The sequence below is a fragment of the Salvia splendens genome, chromosome 7 (assembly GCF_004379255.2).
Source record: "Salvia splendens isolate huo1 chromosome 7, SspV2, whole genome shotgun sequence".
NCBI lineage: Eukaryota > Viridiplantae > Streptophyta > Magnoliopsida > Lamiales > Lamiaceae > Salvia > Salvia splendens.
In genome coordinates this window covers 26,066,172-26,088,985 of record NC_056038.1, presented here as the reverse complement: position 1 = coordinate 26,088,985, position 22,814 = coordinate 26,066,172, and the positions used below count along the sequence as shown (strand labels likewise).

General features: G+C 38.3%; 1 protein-coding gene across 2 annotated transcripts; it reads right to left on the bottom strand.

The window, feature by feature from the left end:
• Nucleotides 1-6,734: 6,734 nt before the first annotated feature.
• LOC121741007 (GDSL esterase/lipase At1g29670-like) lies at nt 6,735-9,487 on the bottom strand. 2 transcript variants are annotated; one of them, XM_042133691.1, is made up of 6 exons: nt 9,285-9,487; nt 9,054-9,143; nt 8,837-8,964; nt 8,332-8,577; nt 7,162-7,405; nt 6,735-7,071 (listed from the first exon to the last, which is right to left on the bottom strand). In XM_042133691.1, the coding sequence occupies exons 1-6, from the start codon at nt 9,295-9,297 to the stop codon at nt 6,887-6,889; spliced, it is 906 nt and encodes a 301-aa protein (XP_041989625.1). In that variant the 5' UTR covers nt 9,298-9,487; the 3' UTR covers nt 6,735-6,886. The 2 variants fall into 2 exon arrangements, with proteins under 2 accessions (XP_041989625.1, XP_041989624.1); XM_042133690.1 differs by having other exon boundaries at nt 9,054-9,487.
• Nucleotides 9,488-22,814: the final 13,327 nt, after the last annotated feature.

Sequence of the window (22,814 nt, the reverse complement as noted above, 5' to 3'; positions counted from 1 at the left end):
TTTGGCCACTGCTCATCATGCGGAGGGCGTTGGTGTACAAGCCCGAAAATCGGGAGACCGCACCCCTGATTCGGTCTCACCCCTTCCGGCAATCCTCCCCATTGCGTGGCCTCCCCTCCGGGCAAAACCTCTGGTAGGCTGCTGCTATCTTGCCCCACAAGTTGACGATCCTCTGGTTGTTCGAAACGAGAGGATCGTCGCAAACACTCACCCACGCCTTGGACAGCGCGACGTTCTCCGCGTCCGTCCACCTCCTCCGTACCGCGTTGTCGTCCTCACCCGGCTGCGAGGACTCGCCGACCCTTTTCCCCTTGCCTTTCTTCTTTGGGGCGCCCCGACCCCGCCCTGCGCCCCCCGTTTGAACGGGAGCATCCGGAACACCGGAAAGATCTATCCCCAAGTCATCGAAGGAGAAAGTGTCAAACTGGGCCGGAGGCGCAGCCTCCGTTGGCGTCGATGTGTGCGACGAACCAGTCGAAAAATCAAAACTGGGGCTATAGACGTCCCCCGGCGTCCCCTGTGTCGCGGGCATCCCCTGCGTCTCCGGTACCCCCGGGCATCATCTGCATCCCGGGTGCCCACCCCGGCATCTGGACACTGGGTGCCCACCCCGACATCGCCGGAAACGCCCCCGGCGGACTCCCCCCCGCTGGTATCCCGGGCATCATCTGCTGCCACGGGTACATGTTGTAGTATGGGTGCATCTGACTCGGGTGCATCTGACTCCATCCACCTCCCACGGGGATCGGGGGAGTTTGAGATCCGCAACTCCCTGAAGTAGGCTCGTTGTTGAGATCCATTTACCGTTATTGATCTTGTACAGAAATTTAGATAGAGAGAGTACTCGTTAATACAAGTGGTGTGAATGAAAATGACGGACAAGTAGCGTATATATAGTGTTTCGGAAAAAAAAAATTAAAAATTCGCGCTAGGCGGTGCGCTAGGCGATCCGGACGCTGCAATAGCGCCTAGCGGATCGCCTAGCGCACCGCCTAGCGCCGCAGAACTGCCGAGCGCTAGGCGGTTTTTTTTCGCGAAATCCGCTAGGCGGCTGCAATAGATCGCCTAGCGCACCGCCTAGCGCCGGCGCTCGGCTAGGCGGTGCGCTAGGCACAATCCGGCGCTAGGCGGTGCGCTAGGCACAATTGTGGATGCTCTAAGCACCATATGTGACTGACAGCAGATCTGATCAGAAACTAGTTTGCAGACACTATCATTGCGAGACAAAATTTGTACTGTATCTAAATGTGTTTCATTAAGTAAAAATAAATTTTTTTGAAAAAAATTGAAAATTAATATGACAATCAAGATAAGAACTGAAAAGTAATACTCCCTCCGTCTCCCAATAATTGTTAACTTTAATTCCAACACGGGTTTTAATTAATATAAAGGAAAGTAAGTTGAAAAAGTTTATGGCATATGGGTCCCACTTTATATAATGGTTTTATAATAAAATTTGAGTGAAATGAGTTAGTGGAATGTGAGGTCTACTTATTATTTATGGTAAAAAGTAAAACTGGACAATTAATAGGGAATAGACGAAAATGACAAAAGTGGACGATTAATGGTGGACGGAGGGAGTAGTATATATGAAAATCAAGAAAATTAGATAGCATAAATATTGGGTTAGTGTAAAATCAAAATTAAAAGATTTTGAAAATATAAAAATATCTAGATCAAACCAAAATCCTATTCTAGGCAAAACCCCCCCTATTTTCAATTCTAAATTCCCTGCCCATAGAGCTCTGATTATACGATTATCGATTAATCAATAACTGAAAGATCTGCTATGTTCCGAGTCTTGAACTGCAAGTAGTTCTTCTCTGGACTTTTGTCTCAACATTCACTGAAAATTTAACAGAATTAAGATCAATATCTATAACACATAACATGCTGCATAGCTTTGTGGATGCCAGGATGAGTTCTAAAACTGAAAATTAAATCTCCGTCATTTCTTGGAAGTATAGAAACTTCCCATCTCTTCCTAAAATGATGAAGAACACCACCAAATTACAACAGCAAAATCAAATTCTTCACATGTTCACCATGAATAGCAGAGATCTAAATGCAGGTGAAAATATGTCAAGACTAAGCCAACTAAATCTGAAACTGGAGATTACTGAGAGAGGTGTAAACTGATTAAGAACAAACAAAGAGTTCAAAGGAATTAAGAGTCTCAGTTCATAAACACAGCAGGCCGATTAGTAGATGAGGCAATAAATTGTAAAATTCCAAAGCAGTGAATAAATTTCAAGAGGATGAACCAAGTCATACTATAAATTATAAGCACCAATTACTCCACTAATCATGCTTTAACTCAACTACACGCAAAAAGCATGTAAAACATATATGCAACAAGAATTTAAAGGAGTACATGTCTATTTTCATTCTCAGATTCCGAATCCAAGGATAATGTATAATCTCATATCATATGACTAGTAATTCAGTAGCATTTTCAATTTTCTCTTATCTAAAACACTAATAATTTCCTACCAAAACTCGACAGCAATGTTCTAAAGCTTTTAAAAAAAACATCCTTCTGGAAACATATTTACTAGTAGTGGTAACCAAAGAGTAGATGTATCCACAGATACGTGGCAAAAGGAAGGAAATATACTATGAAGACAGTTTACTGAAGCCTAAGAAACCATATCCACACTATCAATAGATAAGTTTCTAGCCCAAGAATGAAGCTATATCGTGTTTCTACCAGAGGCAAACTAACAGTCGATCAATGGACTAACTGTTAATTGCTTATTTTTTAGTATCTAATTAACTTCCATAAGGATATGAAAGAAAAATACTACTCCCACCGTCCCAACTAAGTTGAGTCAAAACTTTTGGGCAGAGAGATTAAGAAATTGTGTTGAAAAGTAGGAGAGGGGAATAAAGTAGGAAAGATAAAGAGAGAGTAAAGTAGGTGATGGAATAAAGTAATAGTGATTGAATGTTTTGTTTTTTGTCAAAAAAGGAAATGACTCAACTGGACACCCAAAAAGAAATACGACTCAACTTAGTTGGGACGGAGGGAATAATAATTAAAGGTGATGGTTCCACAAGTTAACCTATGTCCTCAAGGTACACCCTTCTTCTTTTTGTTAAAGTCCAACTCCCCTCAATATTAGAAAATTATTTTATAATAAGACAATGAGACTTTGAGCCGTTAGCTAATGCATTTCCATGTCATGCTATCATCTGTAATCAGATTCTATTTTCTCATCTAGACCTCAACAAATAAGATAAGAAACAGGGGGGGGGGGGCATGTTTTTGTGGTCATGCTTTGCTTATCCAACTCAAGAGTATATCTTTTCAGTCCCCTGAGCATGTGCATCAGTTTAGGATGAATTCCCTGATACTTTAGATTGATTGCTTACTTAGCTCAATAACATTCAAGGTGACAGAGATATAGCATAAGCTTTCAGTTCGGTGATTCTTAATACTAGAAGCAACGACAGGCTAATTTCGAGGACAATAACCCTAGTGTTCGCTAATAAGATTATGACATCTCCCTGAAAGAGCCAAAAAAACATTCAAGTCAAAAACATGGGCTCGACAAGATCTCAAATAGATGATATACGAGCCAAAATAATCCCATTCCTTAAAACTATACATAGCCAGTGGAAAGCATTAATATCTTTACCTTCTTAAAGTATCTTTGTAATCTAGATATGAATCACCAGAAACACGATGACAAACAACAGATACCAAAGAATAGGCCAAACATCGACTCAAATAGAAAGCTATTTGATTTTTAATCCTTACATTTTCCCCCTTTGCCTTAAAAAGCAGCACCAGCAAACAGATAGCAGTTAAAGGGATGACAAATCAGAGAAATAACTCTGAATCATAAGGAACTCCACTAAACAGTTTGCAGTCAAAGAGCACCAAATTACAAATGTTAGATCGCCAAACAGCAAAGAGAAACAGCAGGCATTGCATCCCAGTTTTCATTCAACCATTTAAGATGCAATCAACCAGAAATTTCCTTCACAATTGAATTGATTGAGCCTCAATAGTGAACATGTAAAACAGTAACCACCAGAATCTTTATAATCTCAAAGCCGCAAAAATTTCCAAGCCTTATTCTAAAAACGATCAAAATGAACCCTTTAATTGCATAAGGATATCTAAAATGTGTGTATAAAACTAATGGGCAATACTACAAACAGTTAGTGGGCATCCGAAAACCTCACATTGAAAATACGAACTTTACTCTATTCATCATCGTCGCGCTTCTTGGGCTTGCGGTAATTCTCCTCGATGTGCTTGGCGATCACAAGGCCAGTGTTGAAAAGCTTACGAACATTAGGAACGTTGTAATTCTGGGCTATGTAAACTCCGCATGCTGTCCCAACAATGAATGAGAAGCCGCTCTTTATGATGCCCATTTCTTCTTCGGCTCTTCCCTTTTTCCTCAGATACAGATTTTCTGAAGGTGGAGACGAGAAAGGGTTACAGTCAATAATTCTTGCTGGGAAAAATAATTCAGTAATTGAAACGCGGGCTCGGAATCACAAATTAAATCTAATTTTGTTTCCTCACAACTAGGTAAAGAAAATAGATTTAAATGAATCAGATCACTATTCAGCTTATTCAACTTCCAAATTAATTCCAAATTAATCGTACAACTGTTTTTAGTCACTTCTTTCCATTTCATGAACTTAAAAAATAGTTTAAAATATTATAAAACATATCACGGTTGTCCACGTAATAAAATTTTGATGAAAATATCTTATTTGAATCAATTTGAAAAATACCAAACAAAGTACAAAGTTTGTGATGTTATAGACCAATTTTAAAGTTAGTGGGAAATACCAAATTTTAGGCAAAATACGGTTTTAGTGACCAATATCCCTTAATAAATTAAATAATCTTATTTGAACTTCATATTTGTTTTTTGTTATTAGATTAATGACTATTCCTCGTGTTGATTTGTAGGCACATCGAAGGGTAAGACAACTGACTTAAGGTTTAAAATTTCTCGATACCCAAAGGCAAGGATCGATCCAGTGACCATTTGAGTAAGGCTAGGCACATCGAATGATAAGACAACTTACTTAATGTTTAAAATTGTTCAATACCCAAAGGCTGCCACTCAACCACTCTCTCTGGATTTGGATGTCGTATTTTAAAAGATCTCAACTTGTGGCCGCTGAATTCCCCTTCACCTTGCATATAGGGCCTTTAGGCGCCTTTTGTCTGAGTTGGACAGCTCCAACGGGCTCAACATAGACGTTCCCACCTGTGTGGTCACTCGAAGAATTGGCCATTGGAGTTGTGTTTCGCTCTCTTCGGATTGGTAGTAGCTTCTTCATTGCTCACCTATTTTTTCTTACCTTCTTTGTCGCAATGATGAACGATGAATTTTGGCCTCTAACATTGTTAGGGGGCGAAAAAGACAATTTGATATTTTTTTAGATTTCTTTTAATTTTCTATATTTTTTCTATTTCCTTTTAATTTCCTAGGGTTTTCCAAGTGCTTATAAATAGTGTGTCTCATTGTTTTGACTACGATTAATAATTTACCCCCTCCGTCGCAAAAGAATATGCATTTTGAATTCAACACGGGTTTTAATGCAAAATTGGTAAAGTAAGAGAGAGGTAGAGAGAAAAAGTAATTAAAGTATTGTTATTGGAGAATGAGTTCTACCTCATTAGAGAATTTTTTTTTCCAAAATTAGAATGTGCATATTCTTATGGGACAGACTAAAAAGGAAAAAGCGCATATTCTTATGGGACGGAGGGAGTATAATATTATTTACGTTTTCAAGAAACTAGAGTTTCTTTGCATTCCTCTCAGTTCAGTCATTCACTATACGTTTTTGCATCATCAATTGTGCTTTAAAACTCATGCCGTCTCAAAAGTTTCTATTTTTATGGGACAAAGAGAGTGTGCGTTATCGTTTATAACATACTCCCTCAGTCCCAATAAATGTGAAATATTTGGATTTCGGCACGAGATTTTATGTGGTATTGTTTTGTGAGTTAATGAAGAGACTATAAAGTAAGAGAGATGAAAAAGTAGAGATGGTAGTGTTTCAATTTTAGGACACGTTTTATTTTTAATAGAACAACCCAAAAAGAAAACGTTTTATTTTTAATTAGACAGATGAAGTATATCAATAAACAAAACATATTTTATGATGAAAAAAATTCTTTTCAATAATACTACCTCTGTCCCACAATAAGAGTTCACTTTTGCCATTTTAGTCTTTCCCACGATAAGAGTCCACTTTTACCTTTACTATAAATGGTAAGTAGGTTCTACATTCCACTAACTCATTTCACTCACATTCATTGTGAAACTAGTAAATAAAAGTAGGACCCTTATTCCACTAACTTTTTCAACTAACTATTCTTTTAATTTCTTAAAATTCGTGTCGAGTCAAATGTTGACTTCTATTGTGGGACGAATGTAGTGAATTAAAAAGGATACAACAAAACATGCTTTATAATATAAACTAGTCTAGGTGTTTTTTTTGTGATTTTTCTAGGTGAATTCCATGTAAATGTGGTGGAGTGTTGGGGTGGATTTAAAACATTCTAACTAGCTAGGTAGCCAAATGATATATCATAACATTATATCACCATCGATCAATCCAATTTATAAGGACAACAACTAGTAATGACATGCAACACACAAACAACAACAACAATTTGAAAGGAAATGTAAAAAAAAAAATAAAAACAATTCAGTATAGTAAATATTGTGTAGAAGACAAAACAAGGCATAGATGTAACACATGACTTAGTCATCTATCTTGTACTTCATCACACCATCAAACAATTAAAGACTTGAACTGATAAAATGTTACTTCTTCATCCTCAAGCAATCAATACATAATATACTCCAAGAATTGAGCATAACAAATGAATTTATGGGATCTAAGCCATCAACTTGAGAATATCAAGGTATGAAGCGGTTGCAACAACCTTGTTAACAATCTCAGTTGGATGGAAATGGTCATAGAAGAAATGAATGTCCCTAATAGCACACGGTGTTCCTCCTCGAACGCACAGCCCTGTACTTGTCTCGACCCTGCAGCACGCCTCAATCAAAACCCTCATGCCTGATCATCGAATATAAAGTTTAACGCAGTTACTTTATAGATTCGGCATCACGATAAAAATCATAAACCCTAAACCCAAAACAAACAAACCAGGAACAAATAGCTCTGTTGGCCTCAAATCCATGGCATCTATGTAGATGAAATTAGAGTCGGGGAGATCATGACTGAGTTGTTCGACAAGGACTCTGAGCTCTGTGTTGAACAATCTGACTGCGTCGTTGATGGCGTCGATGCAGAGGGAGCCCTGAGTACCTTTCGTCACCATCGCCGGGATGCAACCTAATGGACCAAGACCGGCAACACCTATTTTTCTTGCCCCTAAATTGTATAATTGCTGTGACATGTATATATGTCTGTTAGTGATCAAGTGATTCCCTCTGTCCCATGCACTTTTTTTATTTTATTTTGGGTCATCCCAAACTACTTGCACTATTTCTTTTGAAGCAAGAATTAGATATTTAATTTATACAATATATTAAAGTTAATTAAGTTTTTCCTTATTAAGTGATCTATTTTTACACTTAGGTGGTGTTCGGTTTCCTAGATAAAATAGTACTTCATCCGTCCCATAATAGATGTCACACTTTTTTTTAGTTTGTCCCACAAAAGATGTCACATTTCTTTTTTTAGAAAAAGCTCCCTCTCACATTAATATAAATACATTATTTTCTCTCTCCATCTAACACACAAAACAACATCTCCTAAAATCTCGTGTCATTTCTCAAGTGTGCCATCTCATTTCTCAAGATACTCCCTCTGTATCATAAAAATAAGGACATGTTTACATTTTAAGATGTTCCATAAAAATATCTCTTTCTATTTTTGGTAACTTCTTTCTTTCTAATAAGGTGGAGCCCATTATCTACTAACACTACTATAATTATTTTTTCTTTATATTTCTTTCTTACTTTACTAATTGTGCATTAATTCCCCTACCATCCTAATTATCCATATTTTTATGGGACGGAGGTAGTATAATCTAATATTGAGTTGTGAGTTTATTTTAATTGGAGGGTTGACTATGAGTAATTATCACATGATTATCCATATGCAATTAAGGTGTGAGATTTAATCTCATGAACCAAACACAATACATATTTAATCTCTAGATGTAATCTTCTAAACCGAACAACTCTTTAAAATATAATTTAATTACACTGAAAAATCTAATTCAAAATATATGATCTAAAATAAAAGTGCGAGTAGCATGAGACTGAAGGAAGTATTTATTTAGGTGATGATGAGAAATTGAAATGTTACCTTAAGCTGCTGAGAGAATTTATTGGCTAAGAATGTTGCATATTGCTGTGGTGTATACCATCTTTGGGTGGTATAGTATTTAGGCTCATAGTAATTGTTGATGTAATCGTTGCTGCCAATTACCAAATAATACAAGCATTTGTTGAGGCGCTGTTTGGCTGAAGACTCATTTCCGTACGAAGCCGTAAATCGCGACAAAGCGATCTCGTGATTTCGCAACTGTTGATCCAAACTGATCCTATACCCCTACATGAATCATACCAAAGTAGAGATTTCTCTTCTCAAAAATAGAAAAAATGAGTATGTCGAAAAGTACTCCCACTTTCTAGTGATTTTAAGAAATGTAAAAGAAAAGTGAATTGAAAAAGTTCATGAAGTGTGGATCCTACTTTTATATATGAATTTTATAATAAAATATGAGTGAAAATAGATTAAAGCATGATGCGCTCCGAGAAAAATTATCTTGTCTATGTAACATGTGAAAAATGGAAAGTACATCTCGTACCAGATGCTTTCCGGTGTCGCTACGAATTCCGGCTGATCCGGAGGCGTAATTGACACCGTTGGATACGTCACCGGTGTCTTGCACCTCGGCAAAAGGTGGAATGAAATCGCTGAAACCGAGCATTTTAGCTGCAGCAATAATTTGGTGTAAACTATCATAAGTGACTACAACGACAACGACAACGACAACGACAGTAACAAAGGGCAGAGGGCATCACCGAGAAAATCGGCCGAAGTGAGGCCATTGGTGAATCTTCCAGTAGCACCATAAGGGAAATCAACACCATAAGGAGGGAAATCCACCTTAGCTGATGTATTTAGGTTGTTGTTATTACCACTATCCACTAAGGAATCACCAAAAATGAACAAGCAAGGAAATGGTAGGGCACTCACTACCACCAGTATTGTGAGAAAAAATGACACACGACAAAATATTGATATGTAATTACCAGCAAACGCCATTTTTGAGGAAGACACATTAGAGATTATAGTAGAGAGTTCTGGAAATAGGGACCATGACTTTTGAAAAAATATAAAATTACTCTTTGCAGCTGGAACTGTGGTGGGATTGGTGTAATCATATTATTAAAATGCATACATATTTTTTTTTTATTTTGTTAGTCAATTTGAGGATTTTAACAGATCAAAACAATCACGTGAGACAGATTGCATCATTGCAAAAGGATGATTCTCATGGAGCGAGTTTTGTGCAACCAATTTCTGAAGCAAGATCACCCGCTCATTTTTTATTTTATTCAGATTTTGTGGGTCGAAACTTTGGATCACCTAAGCAATCTGCTCCATTCATATTAACTAAGTATACATGGTCTAGATTTGTGTTAAAATGAATATATCACTGTCATAATATATAAGCACTATGTATGTATTATATGGTATGGTAAAAATAATTCTGATTTTATGTCAAAACTAAGGTTAAATATGAACCCTTATATAAAAAATAGATGGTGGAAATCCAAGATTTTCGCCCGACCATGTAAATATGAAATTAAGACGTACAATGATCAGATTGATAATTGTATTACATATAATTTGAAAATAGACATATATTACTAACATTAGAGTGTCCACAGTGGTGAATGAAGGGGTTGGCAGCGGAAGCGTGCATTCAAATAAACCAGATAATGAAAGCGATCTATTTAGCAGATTATTTAGACAAATTCTATTCGCGCAATTATCACATGTATCATGCTCATAACTCAAATAAAATCATGCTTTAAGAATAATTGAAACCTAAAACATGATTTTCTACGGATTAACCATTTTACCTTGAGGATTCTCTAAAGAATCGAAGATAGCTAGCGCCTTCTCCACGTGAAGATCTTGAGTACTAAACCACGGATCTTCTGACTGGTTCCCGGACTGTATACTGATATCTGGGTGGGCTGATCTCACCAGAATACTAGGACTTAAATAAAGAAGACAAAAACTGATCTCACGGAGGAGAGCTGGAGAGAATTTTCGTCCTCTTCGGAGAAGGAGAGGGGGACGGAATTTTAATGAAAAATTGTGTGTTTTCTCTCTCCTTTATTCTCCTATTTATATTAACTCACATATTGGGTCAGACAGGGATCTATAGAAGGTTTTGGTTATGGCCTCCCACAGTTAACTTTTTACTAATTAAATTGAACCCACAATTTAATACTACAAGCATATATTGGAATATTACGAGCAGTCACTACAGAAGTAATATTGCACTACCCATCCAAATCCGAAATTATAAGTAATTCGGGTTTCCATTGTTTGTCATTTATTTCCCGCAACATCCATTAATTAATTAGTGTCTGCTAGACTTAATTAATTAAAATCTTATTAATTCCAAGAGTGGACTCAGCAAGAAGGGCTTATTTATTATTCATAGAGTAATCAAACTCCAACTAGCTAGGTTCCGAATAATAAAGCCTTATTTCGAGCTCCTCTTGAGGACGTTATCAAACGAGACTCACCTCGCACACGATTCAACATAATAGCAATCCTAGCACCGCTATATATTAATCACCACTACCCAATATACCAGGATTATTGGGTTGCGAGAAACCCGCACCATATGGTAAGTCAAAGTAGTGCATAATTAATACCGTATGCTCAATGCTAACGTACATTGATTAAGGAACAAATAATTATCAATACCTCGTCTTTCAGTAGACAGCATAAAGACTTGTCTCGCTGTTAGATCCAATTCAGTGCTCTACCACACGAATGTCATCTTATTTCAGTAAGGCTTAGAAATATGCGGACTGACATTGCAACCTTTCACGATAGGTAGTCTAGGCTTATCTGGGTTGTGAAATTCTTATTTTTCTTTGTTCAGAACTGACCGTGTTACCTTAAAGTGGACGACGCCCACAACCGGTCTACTAAAACAAAAACTTAGATTTTGTTAAGTTACTTATACATTTAAACATACAATAAACATCCATTAAATGTAAATCATAACAACATTATGAAAAAAATAATTTGTTTTATTCCTTGGAAAATAAAATAAGAATTTTTACAGTATTCAATTACTCGAAAGGTGATTTCTAGTATACAAACTCTAATAGTCTCCCAGTTATACTCAAAAAAGCTTTCGAGTATACAAAAAAATGTGCACTACGTCTAATTCTCCCACTTATACTGAAAGCGAGTTGAGGTCTTGAGCGAGTCGAACTCCTATCCCTTCAACATGGAGCTCGAACGGTTTCACCGCCAATGCCTTTGTAAAAAGATCTGTCAGGTTGTTCTCTGACGCAATCTTGACCACTTGTATGTCTCTTCTCTGCACTATATCTCTAATGATATGATACTTCCTCTCTATGTGTTTGCTCGCTTTGTGAGTTCGTGGTTCTTTCGAGTTTGCCACAGCACCAGAATTGTCACAATAAATGATGATGCTCTTGGGCAGATTCGTAACCACACCTATGTCCAAAAGGAAGTTTTTAAGCCATACAACCTCCTTTGCAGCCTCCGAAGTGGCCACATATTCGGCTTCCATGGTAGAGTCCGCGATGCATTTCTGCTTTACGCTCTTCCAAATTACGGCACCACCTCCTAAGGTAAACACATATCTAGAAGTAGTTTTTCTCGAGTCCTGATTAGCTTGAAAATCTGAATCAGTATATCCCAAAGGACAGAGCTCGGCTGCATTGTAAACTAGAACATAATCTTTAGTCCGTTTAAGGTACTTGAGTATGTTCTTCATGACAGTCCAATGTCCTTGGCCCGGATTCGACTGATATCTTGCCACCATGCCAACAGCAAAGCAAATATCAGGTCTTGTACAAAACATAGCATACATGAGACTACCAACTGCCGAAGCATATGGTATTCTTCTCATCTCTTCTATCTCAGACGACGTCTTAGGACACATCTCTTGAGAAAGATGGATGCATTGTCTAAAAGGTAGGAAACCTTTGTTGGCATCTTGCATGCTAAAGCGACTAAGTACAGTGTCGATGTAAGGTTCTTGAGATAAGCACAACATTCTCTTCTCACGATTCCGAAGAACCTTTATGCCGAGAATGTGTCCCGCGTCTCCCATATCTTTCATATCGAACTGGTTTGAGAACCACGTTCATACTGATGACAACACCTTTTTATTGTTTCCAATTAGAAGAATGTCATCTACATATAAAACTAAGAACACAACATTTCCCTTTTCAATCTTCTTGTACACGCAGCTTTCATTTGGGCACTTTTCGAATCCAAACTTATGAACAGTTTGATCGAAACATTGGTTCCATGATCTAGATGTTTGCTTGAGGCCATAAATGGCTTTCTTAAGCTTCCATACCATATGTTCCTTTCCCTTCACGGCGTATCCTTCGGGTTATTCCATGTAGATGGTCTTCTCAAGACTACCGTTCAAGAACGCAGTCTTAACGTCCATCTGCCATACATCCCAATCCATGTAAACTGCTATACATAGAAGTATCCGGATCGATTTGAGCATGGCCACCAAGGAGAAGGTCTCGTCGTAATCGACACCTTCCTTTTGGGTGTACCCCTTAGCCGCTAGTCTTGTCTTAAAGACTTTTAACTCGTCCATCGGGTCCACGTCTACGTTTGTATATTCACTTACTCCCAATGGCAGTACAACCTTCGGGTAGGACGGACAAATCGTAGACGTCTTTGTCTATCATTGATTGTAGTTCCGAATCCATTGGTTTTACCCATTCGCAATGATTGACATCCGCTTGCGCATCTGCAAAATTCCTGGGATCTAATACATTGTTTTCCAAAGAGTGATCCATAGATTCTCCCAAACCAATGTATGTATTGGGTTCATGAGAGACCCTCCCACTGTGATGCGGCACTACAACACTAGGAATAGAAGTTGAAATTTCAGGAATTGTTTGTACACTAGGTACTTATTCTTGGTTAATGTAACTAGTGACAGAAGTTAGCTCGCCAAGAGCCACTTCATTGCTGGGTTTATGATTCATTACAAAGTCTTCCTCTAAGAAAGTCGCGTGAGTACTCACGATAACTTTCTTATCTCTGAGACTATAGAATTCATAAGCTTTCTGTCACGCCAGCACTTCCTAAGGATAGGAAGCACGGGGAATCGTGACTAGTGGGGGAAAAACGAAGCGGGGAAGAAGGGGAAACAATCAAAAGGAGATACGACATATCGATCGAAATACGAAATTTCATTTATCACCAAGGTTCCAATCCCGAAAGTACATAACGTGAATGACATAGTTTGACAATTCAACGGGAGTAAAAGAAATTCTTAAAACTTGACGTAGCGGAAGCATTTGAGAGTTAGCTACTACTATGTATGAAGACACAATAGCAACCAGATCATTTATTGAATACTGTCTCTGTCCAATGCTCAACATCCTCCGTCCTCCGTCCACACTCAACCTGCACATAGGGAAAACATATGCAGGGGCTGAGTACTTGATGCACTCAGTGAACTCATGCCCGGAATACATTCATCGTTAAGATATGTCAAGCCATCATTGAGTGAAACTCGGGTTTTACTTTAAAAGGCCGAGAAACACTAAATCATTCCTTAAAAGGTGTCTGCAGACACATATCATTATCATCCTCCATCATATACCATATCTGAACCATCATGTGAAACGAGAATGTGGCCACAAACTCGATCACTGGACCGGCCGACCACAAAGGACGGCTCACGATCCCCATCAGTGCACTAGTCCGAGTAGGGACTCACTCCCTAGTCAGACCCGAATTCGTTAACCATCAAAGTCTAGTAGGACATTATCCTAGTAGACAATCAGATAGGCAATTCAAAACATAAAATACAGCATGACATACTATTTTAAACCGCCCTTATCTCACCATAACATATCATTTCAAATAAAAGAGTTTAAGTAATAAAGCCCACCTCAAAAGCTTAGGATTTCCGTAAAAAGTTCCTCGTTCCGACTTTAGCGTGCGTGCGAACCACCTTTTCAGTAAATACATAAAGTATACATCAATCTCCATAACAAAGACGTTTAGAATGCATGCACTCTAATTAAAGTCTTTTATCTCGTTTTCTCGGTTTTCGTACATTTTCGATTATTCGGCGGTCGCCCAAGGCGTCGCGTGCGGCGCCGGTCGGCCGTTTACGCTTATAACTCCTTCGTTGACTCCTCATATTTTCCTCCATGGTATAGGATTTAATCCCAAGATTTTGATTAAGCGCTTAACTCACTTTGACCAATTATTTTCCTACGAATTAATTATTTCGGACTTGAGATTATTCATCCTTAACATTAATCAAGAATTACTTAAGTAATTTCCCACAATTAATTATTGGCCCAAAGATTTAATTAAAAGGCCCAATTCCTTACCTTATATCTCCAATTAAAAGAAATGAACCCATCCAGCAAAAAAAAAAAAAAAAAATGAGGCCCAAAATCATTTTTTACACAAGGCCAAAGGGCCCAAATTCATTTCACCGTACCCGTCGTCTCTCTCTAATTCTCTTCTCAAGATCTCATTTCTTCACAAAAGAGAAATCCCCCAATTTGGAGAAATCCCTAACCCATCGCCTACTCCTTCTCACGCCGGCTCCGTCCTCGATTTGCCGCTGGTTGTCCGCCCTTTGTCACGACGCAGCAGCTGTACCGAGCAGCCATCACCGTCGCTGTCATCGCTGTAAATCCGCAGGAAGAGCTGCTGATCCGGGAGGCGCCGCTGCTGTCACTGCACAGAACCGCGGCTGTCGTTGCCGGGAGACGCAATGCCGCTGCTGTCTGCAGCGTCCGTCACACATCGCCGCTGCACAAACGCTGCGATCAGCAGCAGTTCGTCCCGATGGCTGCTGTTCGGCAGCCATCGTTCATCACCGATCCAACCCCGCAACTCCCCGAAACCAACTCGAACAGCCCCGCACAACCCCGAAAGATAAGTTTCATTTACTAAGTTCTTTCGTATTTCGCGGTGGATGTGTTTAATTGTGGTGTTCCATTGAGTTGGTTGTTGATTTAATATTCGACTGGTGTTTATTGTTGAATTTGTTCATGTGGGAGTCGAGTTTGGTAGATTGTGTATTCTACAAAAATGATATGAATGTTTGTGAAACAAGGATGGAAGTGAGGAGTATCAAAGTATACCTCTGCCGCACGAGTTGGCAAGAAAGGATGAGATTGTTGATTCTTGATTGAGTTATCTGCCAAGAAACAATGGCTGGGAAAAGAACTTGAATTGCAATAGCTATGACTCCTCCTTTCTGTCTTCTCTCTCTCAATTTACTTTGCTAAGAAATGCAATTGTGAAAGTGTAGATTGAAGTGAAGAAACTGATGTTTTTAAACTTGGGTGATCTTTGATTTGTAGGATTTATGGTGGAAGATGGAGAGTGGGGAAGTTGGAAGTTGGGAAGTCTCCACTTGAATGAAACCGCCGATCATGAAGAGGAGAAGAAGGAGAAGGGTTCTTGGGCTTGTTCCCTTTTTTTTGGAAAACAATGGACTCCCACACTTTATTTATTTGTTGACATTCATAGGCCCAAAATGATTTATTTTGTTGTAAATAAATCAAGCCCAAAGCCAAAAAGTAAAATAAAACATTGGACTTTTTTTATTTTTATTTGGATCGGCCCAAATTCTTATTTTTGTTCGTTTCCTTTCGTTTAGACAAATTATTATTTGTCTCGTAGTAACTTGGTGTTGTTCCAAGTACCATAAAATTCATCTCCACCGTCTCATTCAATCATGCCAAGCATAGCAACATCAACGTCATTACTTCACGACATCTTTTAATTAGTACTTAAAAAGTACGGGCGTTACATTCTATCCACCTTAACAGAAATTTCGTCCCGAAATTTGTTCATCTCAAACGAACAAATCCGGGTACTTCTCCTTCCTTTTATCCTCATAATATTATCAATCATACTCATTCATTATCACGTCCAACATCAATTGCATAAACATTTCTCTTTTCAAAACATTTTACCTTCTCTCTTGTTGAGCGCGGCGAGACGTCACGCCCGCATTTTCACCACATTTTGTTGCTCAAGATCCAATATCTAGAGGTATAGCATAATGTTCGATCCCTTAGCAACTCGCTATTTGCGGTATGTAAAAGCTGAAAAAAAAAATTTAACACCTCGTGTTCGTGGTTATATCGATGCCTCTAGTTGGTGTATCACTTTTACACATGTCTGATTATAGAAACTTATTCTCCCGTGTGCATTCGAAAAGCTCAACCTCACCATTTCCTCCAAGTCTAGTATCAAGAACTCGAAAATTGATCAAGCAGTCTTACTTGGATACGAACTGATTTCAAAAAATTGTAACAACACTGCTGAAAGTGTCTTAATCAGAAAGGCTGCAGAATTAATCAAGAAAACAAGAACACCATTTCTAGCTCGACTCTTTTAGATCTCATCACCAATTTACAAAAATTGGTGTTCATTATGAGAATTAAGGTTTCAGGTAAACTCATAAACCTTGAGACTTTACTTCTGATGAGAGCTCGAAAGAATATGACATAGGTCTTGAGAACAGGATGAACTGAATTAAGTCTCAAATTCCATAGTAGGCTGCCAAATAAGATATTTCAATTGTCAATCAAATTAGCAAAATTCCGGCATCAATGAATGACGGTTCAAACATGTCATGACATGAGATGATCAATCGTGGGAGGATTTAGGAGCATAGAAAAATGTCATGAAGTAGCACTGATCATGGTTCGACGACATCATGCTATTGAATAATGAAATCACATCAATGGATTCACAGGTTTGCAACCGACGTGAAGTGAACTTTTTAGGAAAAACGGCTAGATCAAACATATTAAGGAAAAAGAGAACACGATAGCCTTCACTTGGTGTTGCAGAAAGAAAAATCATTGAGCATGAGACAATATATGTAGTGAAACTGAGCAAAAAAAATTTCACCTGTGCAAGAAAGAGCTTGCCGCATTCATAGTTAGGAAATAAAAAGGTGTACAAAAGTTCCAAGAAGAATATTCCATCCTTTGAAGAAACATGTATGGAGATGTGATCATACTGAAGGTCATAACTGCAAACAACTTTAGGAATGAAGTTCAATAACGAAAGCTCATAAGGTCAAAATATTGTCCTTACGAAAGATGAATCAAAGAAGACTACTAATCAAGATGTCCAAAGTTACAAAGGCCAGCACCAATTTTTAAGAACTGCAAGTGAGTCATGACTCGATATAGGAAAAGAAATAATGGGCATTACTTGCGATTTGTGAGTCGAACAAGGTCTTAAATAGACGAGGGCTCACCGTTAATTGAAAGGTTCCAAAAAAAATATTTCTTAGAATCCAAGTAAGTACTGTTGATTAAAATCATTCATTCTAGCTACGAAAGTCACACTCCCTCGCTCGTCTTTCTGAGGCCGAACATGGTAACATTGTTTTAAGAAACCGTGGATTCCAAGTTGACATTCATCACGTCATTACAACCGAATGATTGTAGTCAATCAAAGGCCATATCTTCTTAATATTCTTGCATATTATAACAGCCATTCTCTTAAAACATTTTCATCATCCGTGTGCTTCTCTGCCTCCAATAAAGGTCGTCTCCATCGTGTTGCTACTTTTAGCAAAATTATGCGAGACAATGTTATATTAATTTGCATCACGAGTATGATCTCTTGTCGTTGCATAGCTACATCACTTAGCATCAGTTCTTCTTGTCTCGCACCTTTTTCGTGTTTGAAGCTTCATTTCATCTTCTCTATCCTCATCTTCTTGAAATCTTCCTCGCATTTTTTTCCTTATCGTTCACGAAAAACGATAGAAAATAGTAAAATGGTTCACACACTAAGCTTGCTCTAACGTTTCGCGTCATTCCAAAGAAATAACAAAAGTTCACTGGTCCACCGACCTCCATTCGCATTCTCGCTCTCCTTGCCTCGTCGTGCCTTGACACATTAGGGATTCACCCCACACTTTCAGATTCTCGTTGGTTTTCGTCGCTCGGGAAAGCGATGGATAAACTGTCAACTTACAACTATGGTTCGCGCACGTTTCATCTAGCTTAGTCTTAGGCACTCTAAGTTCACAACACATTTCACCACCTCATAGATCAACAAATATCACATTTAAAGTCATTCATACCTCAAATAACAAGTATAATACATAACATTTCGCTTCCCAGAACCCAGTGCTTTCACATTTCACATCTACTTTCAAAACAACCATTTTCTTCAAAACTCACACTTTTCTCAAATATTTCAACATCTCACTTTCAACTTTGAAGTACAAGTTTTGATTCAAAACTCAATATATACTTGAACATCAACTTTCATCTTTCATGTAAAAACAAACAATCCATCGTCCCTCATCAAAACTCGTTCTTTTCTCAAACATTAGCAAATACTCTTCTCGAAATCAATCTCTCACAGAAAGATTCTACTTCTTCCTTCTTATAAAACTTTTCTCCTTTTTCTTTCTCAAAAATTTTCTCGTCTTTCTTTCTCCAAAACTTTCTCATAAAAAATTTTTACATAAAAACATATTACCTCTTTCTTGGTTGAGCGTGGCGAAGCGGGATGTTGAGCCTTCCAAATTTAACCTTATTTTAGTCTAGCGAAACAAGTCTAGACTAAGACAGAAAAAGACTCTCGGGTCCAGAGCGGAAAGAAAAATTGCTCTGATACCACTCTGTCACGCCCGCACTTCCTAAGGATAAGAAGCACGGGGAATCGTGACTAGTGGGGGAAAAACGAAGCGGGGAAGAAGGGGAAACAATCAAAAGGAGATACGACATATCGATCGAAATACGAAATTTCATTTATCACCAAGGTTCCAATCCCGAAAGTACATAACGTGAATGACATAGTTTGACAATTCAACGGGAGTAAAAGAAATTCTTAAAACTTGACGTAGCGGAAGCATTTGAGAGTTAGCTACTACTATGTATGAAGACACAATAGCAACCAGATCATTTATTGAATACTGTCTCTGTCCAATGCTCAACATCCTCCGTCCTCCGTCCACACTCAACCTGCACATAGGGAAAACATATGCAGGGGCTGAGTACTTGATGCACTCAGTGAACTCATGCCCGGAATACATTCATCGTTAAGATATGTCAAGCCATCATTGAGTGAAACTCGGGTTTTACTTTAAAAGGCCGAGAAACACTAAATCATTCCTTAAAAGGTGTCTGCAGACACATATCATTATCATCCTCCATCATATACCATATCTGAACCATCATGTGAAACGAGAATGTGGCCACAAACTCGATCACTGGACCGGCTGACCACAAAGGACGGCTCACGATCCCCATCAGTGCACTAGTCCGAGTAGGGACTCACTCCCTAGTCAGACCCGAATTCGTTAACCATCAAAGTCTAGTAGGACATTATCCTAGTAGACAATCAGATAGGCAATTCAAAACATAAAATACAGCATGACATACTATTTTAAACCGCCCTTATCTCACCATAACATATCATTTCAAATAAAAGAGTTTAAGTAATAAAGCCCACCTCAAAAGCTTAGGATTTCCGTAAAAAGTTCCTCGTTCCGACTTTAGCGTGCGTGCGAACCACCTTTTCAGTAAATACATAAAGTATACATCAATCTCCATAACAAAGACGTTTAGAATGCATGCACTCTAATTAAAGTCTTTTATCTCGTTTTCTCGATTTTCGTACATTTTCGATTATTCGGCGGTCGCCCAAGGCGTCGCGTGCGGCGCCGGTCGGCCGTTTACGCTTATAACTCCTTCGTTGACTCCTCATATTTTCCTCCATGGTATAGGATTTAATCCCAAGATTTTGATTAAGCGCTTAACTCACTTTGACCAATTATTTTCCTACGAATTAATTATTTCGGACTTGAGATTATTCATCCTTAACATTAATCAAGAATTACTTAAGTAATTTCCCACAATTAATTATTGGCCCAAAGATTTAATTAAAAGGCCCAATTCCTTACCTTATATCTCCAATTAAAAGAAATGAACCCATCCAGCAAAAAAAAAAAAAAAAAAAATGAGGCCCAAAATCATTTTTTACACAAGGCCAAAGGGCCCAAATTCATTTCACCGTACCCGTCGTGTCACGACCGCCCATACAAGGGGTACCATAAACGCGGCGATCGTGACCTACATGCATGGATTACAATTTAAAAGAACAACTTAATTGAATTAAAGAAAGGAAAACGGCCTAACTTAAAGATTTTAAGGTTTTTTTTTTTGAAAGGACATAAGATAAAAAGAATACTTTAAAAAAAAGACAACGGAAAAGTTAGACTTAAGAAATACATCAATTAAAAATTTAAGTAAAACAAGCATTAAACTTAAATCTCGAAGAATACCATTTTTAAAATGCAACGTAAAACTTGTTTAAAACTCATCACCACCATACATGTTCAGACACAAAAACATAAAGATTAAGGTCTTAAGACACAATTTAAAACATAGCAGCGGATAAATAAGGTTCAAAGAGAGTCAAGGATCACGCCTATGTATGACGACACAACGTATCCTAGGGTCTTTAGCCAGCTCAACATCCACCGCAACATCTCGCTCAACCTGCAAAATTTTTAAAAGAAATTGCAGGGCTGAGTACTTGTTGTACTCAATGGGCTCATGCCGAAAACATTTATCAAGTTATGTCATCCATACCAGTGATCTCGAGTTTTATACGCAGTAAAGAAAATATCACGAGAACACAAAAATGTTTCATAGACTGGCCAGTCAAATAATCTCCCCACTTTTCACATCAATCCAACAATCACAATCACAGTGCGACGAAAGTGTGGCCACACTATTCGCCCACGAGACCGGCCGACTTGCAAGGACGGCTCACGATCCCACCAGTGTACACAGCCCGATAGGGTCTACAGCCCTACTCGGACCCGAATTCGTTTCACAATACAGCCATATAGCATAACGGAGTAAACTCATACGAACTAGGCATCAGGCACACAATCCCAAAAACAAAGCAGTTCATGGCATGACATAACAGTTAAACCACCCTTGTATCTCCACATAATATTTTTCGGAAAAGTAAAGAGGTTTGAAAAGAAAGCCCACCTCGTTCTCTTAGCAAAATCACAACCCAACTTAGCAACTCTCGATCCTCGAGTTCACGAAAACACAACACCCTTGTCAACGACAACACAAGTCAGCCTCACACAAAAACATACTACTATGCATGTCCTATCGCTTCACTCTCATTGTTCTCATCAATCCCAAAGCCCAACATACATCACAAGGGTATAAAACACACGTAACACATTTCAACTTATCGCAAGTGATTTCAACATTTAAACACGTTCCTTGCACATACATGCATCATATAGCACTTTTAAACTTGAAACTAAGTGTCATTTAATCAAGGCAAGAAACTGGCAGAATTGCGCGACCGTTTTGTAAAAATCACTTTAAATTCACCCGACCTCAAAACATGCTAATTTTTTGGTCAAGATACAGAGGACACATTCAAGTTCATCCATGAAAATATTCATATCGAAATCACGTCATTTAGTCAGTCATATCACATATTGAACTCTCTGGTCGGAACATACGATTTCCGACAGTATTGCGCAGTTCATTTGAAAAATTCACCATAATTTCATACGATGCCCAAAAAGGCTGAAAATTTTACACAATACAGAAGACACATCAAATATTCATATCGTTCAAGAATCACATCAATCGGAGTTCATTTGGTCAGTCAAACAGAAAACGAAACATTCATGACGAGAACTCGCGTTTCTGGCAGATTTGCGCAGTCGACTTCAAACATTTATTAAAAATTCATTTTTCGATAAAACAGGCTGAAATTCACACGAGACACCGAAAACATCTTGAAGTTTACTCAGTAAAAATTTCGTAGCAAAATTCGTTCGTTTGATGCGTCGACTACAGATCATAAGTCACTGGTCGAGCATCACAGAATTCTGGTTCAAATCCGAAAATAGGGTTTTTTTAAATTTCCACAACGAAAACACCGATTCTTCATGCTCGAAAACACATCATCATGCTTACACATTCCTCAAACACATATTTGCATACCAACTCATATTTTTCACAATTATTTCGATCCAATCACATGTGAATTCAACCAACAACGCAAAACCAAACAAGTTCATACGAACATACAATTCCCTCCCGTTAAAACTTTCGATCTATCGAACCTACGCTCTCTACATGCATGTAGGACTCAAAACATGGTTCAAAAACGGAAGAGGAGTAGAAGTGAGCAATTATACCTTCCTTTGACAAAAACCAATCGGTAGAAGCGAAGAACAAGGCGATTCGTCGGAGATTTTTGAAGGAAACTCCAATGGATGCAAGAATAAGCTTGAATGGAGGTTTTTGGAGATGGGAGAGTGGGGAAGAAGGCAAAACCGTGTGGGAGTGAGGGTGAGGAGAGAGTGGCGTGAAAAAGAAATAGTGGCTAGGGTTAAGGCTTTTAATATTTATAGTCTAGGTTAAAATCCCACACCTAATGAATTAATTAAATTGTGGGAGGAATAAATTAAATAAAAATCTCCCAATTAGAGCACAAAGTAGGCGTGCATAATG

Coding starts and splice junctions, on each gene's coding strand:
- LOC121741007 (XM_042133690.1), bottom strand. CDS start 9,297: ATGGCGTTTGCTGGTAATTACATATCAATATTTTGTCGTGTGTCATTT. Junction 7,406..8,331: donor AATTCTCTCAGCAGCTTAAG/GTAACATTTCAA, acceptor TACATGTCACAG/CAATTATACAATTTAGGGGC. Junction 7,072..7,161: donor AACAGAGCTATTTGTTCCTG/GTTTGTTTGTTT, acceptor TTCGATGATCAG/GCATGAGGGTTTTGATTGAG.